General features: G+C 42.0%; 1 protein-coding gene across 1 annotated transcript in view; it reads left to right on the top strand.

Annotated features, from left to right (window-relative positions):
- Window positions 1–12,272, top strand: part of LOC1276733 (uncharacterized) — a 117,518-nt gene that overhangs the window by 54,171 nt on the left and 51,075 nt on the right. The window contains exons 4-5 of the mRNA XM_061642553.1: window positions 5,674–5,860; window positions 7,063–7,199. Of these exons, the coding sequence (XP_061498537.1) occupies window positions 5,674–5,860; window positions 7,063–7,199 (324 nt within the window). The remainder of the gene's footprint in view (window positions 1–5,673; window positions 5,861–7,062; window positions 7,200–12,272) is intronic.

Here is a 12,272-nt window from a genome sequence, read left to right as displayed (position 1 = left end):
GGTGTGTCGTATAGAGCGATGGCAAAATTAGGCAACGTCTGCCCTGCGGAAAAAAAAACCAGGACCGTCGAGGTGGCTGCGAAAAGAGCATAATCGTGTTAGCCCGTTCGATGCAAAGCGGGGACAAAACGGTGACGGTGGCCTCGCACGTTCTTCGGGGGGGGAGGCGGTTTGTTCGTTAGCTGGGAACCGTACCGTTACATGACATTTCAGCAGGAGAAAACACAAACACGTCTGCTTTGGACTGGTTCAGGTTTTACGCATCCTTTTTGTTATGTTTTATGGTTCGGAGTAAACGGAGGAAGAATGGGTTTTATAGGTGAATGGAATTGAGAAAAAACAAAACAACTTATAAATAAAATATTTAACAAAAAAAAGCCTTTCGAATGTGATAAATGTAGGGAAAGGTAGGTAAAGACGAACACGTTAAGGGAAATGGTAAAAATCTAGGGATATGTAAATGCAACGACTATGAAGATGTGCATACATTATCTTACACTCATGATTTTTTTTCGTGCAGTTTTGAAATGTTCGTTTAAGACAACTGATACCTGGTGGTAAACGTTTGAAATTGAAGAGGTTTATAGTATTTTAACACATCCTATTGCTTTCCACATCCTGGTACGTACATAAACCAATTTTTGGCCAATTGCAATGACGGTTTAGTCAGCCATGAATTTTGAAATTGTAAGCGGCGCTTGTAATATATCGTAGAATGCAGCATCTAAAGCATTATTAAAATATCGCGCACTAACAGCTGATGTAGCTCTAGATTACAGAAAAAAAAAATCAAGAACTGCCCTTTAGGAAATTACTCCGCGACCCCAGTATTTTTTGAAAGATTTGTTTATAGTTAAAACCATTTTTCAAAATTGTCAAAATTCACCTTTTTGATATTTGTAATCCTATAGAATTTCTCATCTATTCTTGAACGATGTCGTATCAATGCTTCATCTTTTTTATTGCTTAAAATTGTCCAAGTGGTGACAATATATTGGATTTCACGAAGCGCCTCATCAGCGTCGAGCGAGTAATAGCGGAACGAATTGCTACTATTTTGACTGGTTTTTCCTTTTCTCGCTTATTTCCATGCTTTCTCTAGTTGCTGGATGATTCATATCTTCCAAACACCCTTATATAAGGTATTTGAAGAAATCTAGTCATCACCAATTGATATAAGCAGTAAAATAAATCAATAAAGGGGCCCTTTCCGTTTTAAGTTCGTAGGCTGAAATTTCAGCCTGTCAGCTGTTTGCATTGTATAGCAGTTTTCGAGCAGCTATCTAAGTGAGTAAAATATACAGGTGGGCTTATCCCAAGGTGTATGAAGGCTGATCTTTATCGCTTCTACTCTTGAATGAAGATTTTAAGAGTGTTTTGAGTATTCGTCAAGCCTCCAGAATGCATGTTTGAGCAAAAGCTTTCACCCGTCCTGTCAAAAACTGATGTTCAAAATTGGTTATAAACAATGCTATGAAACCACCTGGACTACATACACTTTGATTCTAGATTCCGCCATCAGATCTCCTTAATGCACCTTGGGGTAAATGTAAACAACACCGTGTTTTCGAGCAGGTACTCGAATCCAATTCTAGTTTTGAGGCTAGAATAATCTAGACTGAAAATTGCAGGCTAGTTTTGTGTGTAGATTTGTTTGGAGTGTTTACATGATTTCAACTTCCAACTTTCAAACTCCAAACAAAAAGCTGACTAGAATCGCGAAGGGCCTCAAATTCGGTGTCCATCTTTCCCTTCAGCAAAGTGTCCGTCTTTCCCGCTTTGGTGTTAGGATGTTTAAATCACCAGAAAACCCAAGAGCTTGAGACCCGCAGAAGTCAAGTTAGATCCCACAAGGGTGCATACGGTTGAAATTTATTTTTGTTCGTGGATTCAACCAATTTTGCATATATTATACCCAAAATGTTCTCAGATGTGTTGTTTGACTTTAAGTAAGGATACTACACTGTTAATCTTTTTTCGAAAATTACCTTTTTCATGCATTTATGAGATAAATCCATCTTACCCGCAGTGTCCGTCTTTACCTACCTTCCCCTAGCATCAAGCGTGGTAGAATAAAACAATCAACCCTGTTCAAAATACACCGAGAGGTGCTTTTTGCATAAAAAAGACCTTTAGCTGCGGCATGAAAAATATAATAATACTTTGTATAAATTTATTACAATTTAATTATTCAAATCAATTCCCATCCCACACCACCCACACACCAAACCCCCGATTAATCGACGCAGCCTCTCAACCCACCAACGGGGTAAGCAAAATGGGTCAACTCAACATATTGCTTTAAAATAACGCCTTACCCCGCAGTGGAAGTTGAGCAGAAACAAAAAATCCTGCCCAGTGCCACATTTGCGATTCAGATGTTGGTTTGGTAAAGTTTAGTTTAGATTGGCAGGAATAATGCAGACACTGGCCGAGTCAGCCGGTCGGATTCGTGCGACGCCCGCCAACAGTGTGGCGGGTAATTTCTTAACTTTTGGGAAAACTTTCTGGCTCGTGCAAACCGGTGTAAAACCGAGCCTGCCAGTGCCAATATTAAGCACTTGTGTACTTGCTCCGTGCGGGCTGTCTCTGTGTGTGGGATAGTGAGTTTATGTGTGTTTTCATTACTTTCATACCGGTTTGGGTAAGAGCGTAGGCGCGTTGGTTCCTTCTAAAGTTTCTAATTGATTTTTTATGTAAATGAAAACTTCCACTCCACTTCACTGCGATTCATCACGTGGCAGCGGCCTCTTGAAATGGAAACGCGTGAAGTTTTGCCTTTAAAATGGCCGAGCTTGTTCTGGTTTTTTTTTTGTTTCCCCACGTAAAAGGGGAGTCACATTTGGAGCATGAAATCTTTGCGATTGTTTCAACCTTTATTAGAAAAATAGGACACCAGAACACAAAGAACAAAAACGAAAACAAACCATTTTGCGGAAGTGACATAATTCTTCGACACATAAATGTTTAAGCATTATCACCATCACTCTTCCATCTGTGGTAACGTTTCCGAGGGCGATGGGTTTGTGCACAACGAAACCGAAAAATGTTGGGCTAAAACTTTTTCTGCCCCGGTAAAGTGTAAAGCAGCAACCCAAGCAGGAAACCCACGCCGATCCCTGGTCCATATTGTTGTGGTGCGAACTAATAAACAGGAAACCATAAAAGGTGAGGTTTGGGATAAATCAAAGTACGAGTTTTTTTTCTACAAAAAGGTGTAGTTATGCTTCTGTGAGTGTGTTTTTGTTTTACTGTTTCCGAACGAACAATTTGTTGACCCAAGAGGGGTGCAAAACAATAAGCGGGAATGTAATGAGAGAAAAAGTGCGAGAGAACTCCATCCTAAGGGAGTAATAGGGGGCCCAGGGGTACAGAAAATTATGGACAAACTTTTACAAAGGTTTGCCGGCTGGTGCCCGGTTTGTACGTGCTGTGGACATTAGGGGCAAGTGCATTCATTTTAATGGAGCAAGAAGAAAAGCAAAAAGAATGTATGGAAATATGTCCTTGAAAGGAGTTGTTTGAAGAATAAGGCAAAAAGTAAAGTAAATAATTAATAACCATTATGTGCAGTAAGAAGATTATAACTTCTGAACACACACCCACACACACATAAGCAACATATACCGTTAAAGCGCTTTTGTGAAAATTGTGTTCCACATTTTACATCATTTTCGTTTTCCCTACTTTAAACGCATTAAAAATAAATACTTTGTCCACTGTCTATCCCACCGTTCGCTGCCCAGGTAGCCATCGGCATCACATTTGTACAGGACAAACTTTTCTGTCTCTTTATTACCCGCCCTGCCCGAACTCATCCCGGAAGGGTCAATTTATACGCCCCGCGCTCCCCTCAAAATGGACAGAAAGCGACAAGAGTTTTGGTCCCCTCCTCCTTTTCCCCGCTTCTTCGAAGCACCCATAAGCTTGAGCAAACAGATATCTTTTACCTTTTTATGGCAGGGGGAAACAGGGCGATTGAGGCTAATTGTGGGTATAATATGAGTTTTACTACCATCTGTATCTACACGTCCATACTACACGGCAATCATCGGTGAAGTTTTTGCGGTTTCCCGATAAACCACCGGTAGTTCAAGGGTGTCGAATGTCTTAATAATGGGTCACTTTGCAGTGTAGAGTTGTTTAGAATGAGCCGAATTTCCGTGCTTCATTCTAGAAAGGGCAAACAACTTCGCTTGCTTTACAATTTAGAAACTCAATTCATTGTGGTTGTTTGCTTGGCGCTGAAACAACTGAAATCATTAAAAGTTATTAAACGAGAAATGCACACACACAAGCTCATAAAGGCAGCGTGTTTATTAGCGTAGCGCTTTCTGCTACTGGATGCGAGACTGCGCCACAATGCCACACCGGCGATTGCTGTTTATTATGGGCGCATCACAGTGGGCAGTGAACTTTTAATTAACCGGTCGTCAAGGGCGCCCAACAACAGAGAACCGTTCAAAGTTTCAAACCCGCCAAACACACACAGTGAAAGCACATATGCACACACGTGGTGGTTGGAAAGCATCGCAGGCAGTAGTAATCCTTACGATCCGGGCCGGGATGCTGAGCTGCCCGTGAAAGGGCTACGTGCGTACGCATCAAGTCTGTGCGACGTGGGTTAGAATGCTACGGGGAAAAGCTAATTTCATGACAACACAGGCAATTTCATGACAACACAGGCCACACACACGCAAAAGCGCGTACCGCCAGGGAACGACTTTGTGCATTTCCGGCAAACTGGACTACTGTTGTGCGCTCTGTTGTCTGTTGTCAGCAAGCGGTGAAACTACACAATTCACAGCGAAGAGAGGGATGAGAGAAAGAGGGCCGGCCGATGCGCTGAGCTGCGATGTGATGTGTGCTTGCATCGGCATTAATTTTGTGCATTATTTGACGAATTTATATTTTAATTGCATGTCTATGTTTATTCAACTCGCAACTCGCGCTCGGTCAGTGTGTTTGTGGTGCTCGGCAGCATAATTATCGCCCGGTTAGTGAAGCGCATTTGCGCCTGTATCCCCGTGTCCCGCCACGCAGGGTGAAAAAGCTAAAATTAAACAATTGTTTCCCTCCACCACCACGACGAAAGAGCACATTAAAAAATAGCAAGAAAAGCAGGGACACAAATTTGTCATTTCCCAAAACAAAAAAATAATCATTTTAGCTAGATAATTATAATCCATAATCAAATTTGGCGTCCAGCCTTTGTTTTCTCACGGATCATAGGGCAGACGCACGGGTAAATAGAACCTTGGGGAGCGTTTTGAGCTTATTTAATTATGTTCAGTCCAAATGGGTCCGGAGTTTGCTGTGCAGGAATGCAAACTAATGCATTCCGTGTTTGTCACGCTTGTTGTGTCATGTGCGTGTGTGTATCGTTGGTGTTGGTTAATAGTGTTAGCTGGAGGGAGGAGTAGAAGAAAATTGACACAATTGAGGTTTCCAAACAAAAACATCGTCAATCAGCGTTTATTGATTTTGAAGCCCTGCCCTTAACCGATCCAATTGAATTATATTGATTTTGTCTAGATTTTTATTCTTCTCAGAACTCGTTATGTTTTTAATTAGGTTTAGGATAAACTCCCCCTGTTTCCTGGTATTATTCTTAGCTTTCATTAATCGTTCCATAAGTAAATGTGTCTGTGTTTTGTGCGTTTCTCGTTCCAGATGATAATAAAAGCAATACAGTATTCGCTGCTGGCAGCGCTGGCCCTCAAGCTGCTGGGGGTGTGCTATGGGTGCAAAATTTCCGAGTACCCGTGCAAGGGCGGGGCCAGCTGTGTACCGCTGGACAAATACTGTGACGGGCGGGATGATTGTGGAGATGGCAGCGACGAGCCGAAGCTGTGTACAGGTGAGTTTCTGTTCGTTTGCAATTGCAATTATTCAAAAAAACATATGAGATACATTTGCAGTGAGTTTTTTATACATTTTTAATTTAAGTTTAGCTAGAACATTGATTCTTTTTTTATGACGCTAAGGAGTCTAAAGGCCAGCTAGTATTTTTGTTACTGTTATGAAAACATGTCTACGTAAAATTCGACTCAGCAATTCAAGTGTAGCGAGGATTTTGGAAATGTTTCAAGCGTATCACTAACGAGTCGTGTAACTTCAACAGAAACCATGTCGTCGATCGTAATGCCTACGGTTATAGTAGCGTATGAGACTGACAGCAACCATTGTACTGTATTTCTTTTCGTATGTGCAGCAAACACACGGGACAAGTGTCTTGGTCATTGTTCTGGCGTAAGAAATCACAAACTGGGATGCTTGTTTGTATGAAACGTGCTTGGACGTTGTTTTTTTTCACAACACATTCAAACATCTGAATTCAAACATCACTACAGTCCATCAAACGAATGTGTTGCTCAATTTTTTTCGTGTTTTATGGTTTCTTTTTGTAACATTTTGAACATGTTTCCTTGTTTAATGCGTTTTTAATTCCACGAAGAAGCGCTAACATGGCTAAGCTGAGCATTAAATTAATAAAAAGAGGTTTGTCTTTTTTCGCTCTATAAACTTAACTCCAATAGAAACAATTCTTCCACATTGGTATTAAAAAATTACAACAAGCAAACCCCGTTTTGGATTCGCCCTGCAACGAGCGCTAATTAATTTACGTCACGGCTAGGCGCTTCAACACGTTGGCTGAATTCATTTGGTGCCCCTTGCGTGGTCGACCCACAACATTTACCACCGGAAAACTAGCTCATTTCATTTAAAGAAATTAAATTTAATTCTCCAACCACGATGCCGCCGTGTTGTTTCTGGCTCTGGTTACCCTCGTGTTGTTTCTGTTTTCTACCAACCACCGGGCGTCTCCATCGCTCACGCGCTACCTGGCGCCTCCATCGATCGAGGAAAAGTTTCGCTGCCACCGGGTGTTTGCTTTGATAGTTCTCTTTCTATCCTTTTTTTTGCTTTCCACTTTGCCTGGCCAACATAATTTTCCTACACCGGTGCAGCCTTTCGTTCGTCGACCAGCCATTTACTTTTATACAACCTGTTTCTACTTGACCGCACTACTATTTTCTTACTCTCTCTCTCCCACGGCAGTGTGCAATCGGACGTACTACGGTGATATAGGGCGAACGTACACGCTCACGGTACCGCCACCGCAGTGGAACCGACTGCCATTTCTCTGCCATCTTACGTTTACCGCTTCCGGTCACGAACAGGGTGACATCGTGCAGGTAAGTTTTGCCATTGCAACGGAGGGGATGGGATGCTGAAACCACGTGGCGGGAAAGCGGCAAGCTGAAGCTCACGGAGGTCATCACTAATTTATCTGCTGGAGGGATGAAATATTATTTTTACAATGGTACGTTTAGAAGCAGCAAATCGTTAGTGGAAGTGTTGCCTCACGATTAAAACGGATGGACAGTTGGCGGGAAGAGAATCTCAGAAACACTTGCAGTGAAAGCAAGTTTTATGGCATTCCAAGAAAATTGATGTTTGCAGGAAGCTGTAAAAGTAAGAAAAATGGTTCGTCTTAAGACGACAAACTTTAATGCAATGTTTTTTTTATGTAAACTTATCTAAACTATATCTGAAGAAGTTATAGGATAGGATTCATATGAATCAGATTTGCTGCAGAATTTTGCTCCTTTGCTTCCTTACTCTCTGAGCGTTGCAACACGCAATTAAGCTATTCAGTACATGGTGCCTTATTTATTATGTGATTGTACCAAAGCAGTTTCGAGTTCCATGAGAAGCTTTTGCAACTGGTACCCTATGAGGTCACGCATTGAATGCACTGCACGCCATAACAAGCTGTGAAAATCACAGAACAACTAACACAAGCTGCATGTGGCAAAACTGTGTTTTAGGTTATACTTTAAATTATAAAAAGTTTTGTTCAAATAACAAACAAGTAAGAGTAAAAGCAAACATAAAAACTGAACTAAGTAGGTCTTTATCGCTAATAAAAATAAGAAAAACAGTAATCCATCTATGCACGTAGCCTACAAGCTAGATATAATGTGTACTTTTACAACTAACACTGAAAGCTCACGTGCCTTGCAGGGCCTTCCTGCCCTGCACACGAACAAACAGTAAAGAGCGGCAAACAATATAAAGAGCTCATCGGCCGTTATTTCGTCAAAGTGAACTAGCATCTCTTCAAGCGACTGCCAAAAAAATCAACGATGACGACTGCGTCCTTATCCTAAAACCCCAGCACACACACACACAGAGTGAGCGAGAGAGGCTCAACACAAATACTTCCCTGGCTTGATGAGCAATCGGTATGATGTGCTGTACCGATATCGATTCCAATTTGATGCCCTCACCTTTGCACAACCAACCGAAAAGCGTTTGATTCCAGTTTCCGTAAAAAAAACTAATATCGATTCCTGCACGGAACCGGAAGTCGATTCGGGGTTTGCTTTCATCCCCCCAAAAGCAAAGCAAAATCCAGCATCCACCACTGCACGAGACTTGTGATGAAATGTTCTTCTTCCTTGCCTTTTTTTTTTGTTGTTGCTTCTCTCTCTCCATTACACACACACACACGTGCGCGGTCATAGTGTACGGGAACGGCCGTATGATTTGTTTCAAGAGCTTCCCTGAAGTGGTGGCGCATGGGGCGACGAGCACACGCTGCTCAGCATGCTTTCACTTCCGCCTTAACTGTACACGCTGCCGTTTCGTTCAGTTCCTGCGGCAGTGGAGCAGTGGGCGGGGGGAGCAAGAGAAGGAGAGTTTTTGTGGAGCTTCGGGGTACTGCTTCGAGCATTAAACAAACAGCAGATAAAAGCGATTTCGCTTTGTGTGTGAATCGTGCGATTTGCCATAATGAAGATTTTCAAAACCCCTGGCCCGAAAGAACGGGAAAATGGGGGGGGAAAGTGGCCACGGCCCAATGGGTGGTACGCGGTACGGCTAAAAAGGTACTGCTGACAGCAAACCGGAGCAAACGGATAGGTTAAAAGGGAAAGATATCTTTTCAGCATTGCGGCACTGTGAATTCTAAATGCAGTTCCTTTTCGTGCCGTGTCGATGGTGTCTTTCTTCGCGTGCGTTTGCGTCAGCAATGTGCTGACGCTGTTCTGCTGACAACCCAGCGGTTTTCGGTTCCAGTTTGTGAGACGACGTTTATAGAGTGGTGAACCAGTTCCGGTGAACATTCCTTGAAATGGGGAAGCGAGAAAGAGAGAGCGCCGTCGTTGATTTGTTGAACCTTTTCTGTGTGTGTGTGTCGTGTGCTCCATTCCAAACGGTGGCCAATCAGTGTGCCGAATGATGCCCGCTGGTCTGAGATACCCTTTAGCGTCTCCTGAATCAAAGACACACAGACAATGAAACGTACGCGACCCGCAGACCTTCCAGAAGGACATCAAGAACGACACTGTCTTCAAGCGCGACTTTCGTTCGTCTTTGGCAAACTCCTTCGTCCCCAGGCGGGAAGCTTCAAAGCAGCGCACACAACAATGTGCTGAACCAGAACAATTGAAACGAATAAATCCTGCTTTGTTTCCCGCTACCTTATCGTCAGCGTTGATGAGACTAACGAAATGAAGCACCCATCAAGGTCTGATGCGGTCTGGGACTGTGAATCCGTCTTTTGGCATTATCGCCCTCGCCCTGAGTTTTGCGCACATAGCCCACGCTCATTCCTTGGAATGAATGATATGTAAATTCGGCCCGCTGAATAGACAGCATTTAAATTGCTAATCAATCGGCAGGTTACGCAAATCGCCCGGGTTGAAATCGCTCCCTGCGATACCTGGGCGGTGCGTGCCAGGCCGTAACTGGCACGGCTCTTAATTAAATAACTGGCACTGGGGCATCATTCAGTGTCTGGCAATCGTGGCATTCTTATCATTCACCCAACATCCAGCAGCAAAACCTAGCAAGTGCGAGCGATTTAAGCGAGAACATTCCGTAGTACAATAGAGGCGCGCTAGTAATGAGCATAGTTTGGAACTATTTTAATATGAAAAGTGTTGAGAAATGAAGGGATATTTTGTGCTGCGAATAGTTGGGATGGATTCCACTCAGAGGACGGTTTGGTGAGATGATGTGCTTTTCCCTTTAAATACAGTCGTTGCTGCCAAATGTTTACTCTAAAGCAGGGGTCTCCCAACTTTTCAGTTCGCGGGTGGCATTGCTTCACATATAATGGTTTTGAGGGCCATTTTTCCGTTGTCTGTAGCTAGTGCTAACGTTTAAATTTCGTCTTTGTGAGAAAATACTAACATAATATACAAAACTTATATAGTTTCCTTTTATTTAAGCATGGTCAACAGTTACATATTCTTTAAAAATAGTCACAATAATTAACAAAACATTTTAACCTTTACAAAATCGTCACGGGCCGTGTAATAGACTCTCGAGGGCCACAAGCGGCCCGCGGACCGTAGTTTGAAGACCTCTGCTCTAAAGCATCAATTTTTGAAAATGTGCATCCTTTTTTGGCTCTAACGCACCTATTTTTGTCAGTTTATCTACATTTTAATTACTCTTGTAGGAATCATGTAGGAAGCAAACTCATCGCAAGCTATTTGAGCAGATTTATGGCAACTGAAATTTGATATCACAATTACAATATAGAAGCCATATAATTTTATTGCTTTGTTGTGAATAAGATAATGAAATTCAACTAATTCTAGAGTCATGGTTTATACCTCATAGTACAGGCAACTTTCTTCACTCCATTCAAACTTCCAAAATTGGCATAACAATTGTTATATTTTAAACTACATCAATGATCATATTAATCTGCTACTTCTTCTTCTTTGTCCGTTTTCGGTCAAGGTGAGCTGTGTGAGCACTACTTGTGGGCTTGGCTTTCAGTGACTTATTGATTCCTCCCATAGCAGGATAGTCAGTCCTACGTATGGCGGCACGGTCCATTCAGGGCCTGAAGCCATGACGGGCATGTTGACGACTGTACCACAAGACCGGCTTGATTAAACACTTACATAAATTTCAATCATTTTGGAATACAGTATACCATCGGTAATCCACACTTGATTGAGTGCGGATTATCGAATGACGTTTTGAGGTGCTTTTTTAAACTTCTCATGTTTGCCTTGGTTCATGAGTTAATTAAACAGTGTTTTTCAGTGGTTCTCGTGCTTTCAAGACTTTAAAGTGGGATACTTTCAAGACTGTTTCTTAAACAAAATGAACTTTATGTGAAAGGAACTGGACTCTATAGCACCCTTTTTGGATAAATCCAATGGGAATTTTCAATGCGTCTGTCCAAAACCGGGCCGTGGAGTCCAATGTTCATCATAAAAAGTTGATTTCCCATAAGAATGAGTCAAGCGCAGCTATGAGAACTCTAGAAAAACCGTCAATATATCATACATTTTCGTGTTTTACATAGAAGCCTTGTAATTTAAAAAAAAAAGAAAGATATTTATCTTTCGTTGCGGATTATCAAGCGTGCGGAAGAAAAAGGTGCGGATTACCGAGCGTAGACTGTACACAGTTTAAGACATTACGTTAAAAATTGTAAATAAAGCAATTGACTAACAGTCAACAATTGTGACACGTTGTCAAGAATTGTTGCCTTAAAGACAAAAATTGGTGGATTAAAGCCAAAATTTGGTGACAACCACTGTAAAGACAGTAATGAAAGATAAATGATTTCCAGTACTAAGATACTATGGTATGGTAGCGCCCTCTGGCAGGTAAAAGGTGACACTAATATATATATCCAAAAAATAACATATTTCTTTTTAGTGTCAAGTATACGTGACTTACTTGCTGCATCTAAATAGTTGATTTTTTCAAATTTTTCATTCATTCAATAGTAATCTTATTTGCACAGGAAAGAAACACTCCGCATACACTCAATAACGCTTTTTAACGCCCCGAAAAAAAGAAACACATTCATTGAAAAGTTAGCCGTCTGCTAGGATTAGGTGCTTGTTGCCTAATTTATCAAAACCCTCGGACAATCAGGCCCAGGCCGACCCTTGGCAAAAAAGGTAACAATGGGTCAGCACTAACAACTTTGACACTCATTTTTCTTCTCAACACGCCCCCTTCGGTGAACCCGTTCCCGTTTTACCCAACCCAAAGAGTGTCGCAACACCGTTTGCTCGACCCTTCTAGTCTGTGTCTATTTATCTAAATTTAGCTAATTAGCTGATGAAACGCGTGCTGCACTCATTATCGCTAAGTATCTGCCACAAACGTTTAGCATCAAAAGCTTTGGACTGAACTGTGTGTATGTACGTGTGTGTGTTTGTGCACTAATATCAGAAGGAAGATTACGAACACTACCCACGCGACCGGGCTAGGGACTGGCA

This window comes from Anopheles gambiae, chromosome 2 (genome assembly GCF_943734735.2).
Source record: "Anopheles gambiae chromosome 2, idAnoGambNW_F1_1, whole genome shotgun sequence".
In the NCBI taxonomy this organism is placed as follows: Eukaryota; Metazoa; Arthropoda; class Insecta; order Diptera; family Culicidae; genus Anopheles; species Anopheles gambiae.
This window is presented reverse-complemented; position numbering and strand designations above follow the sequence as displayed.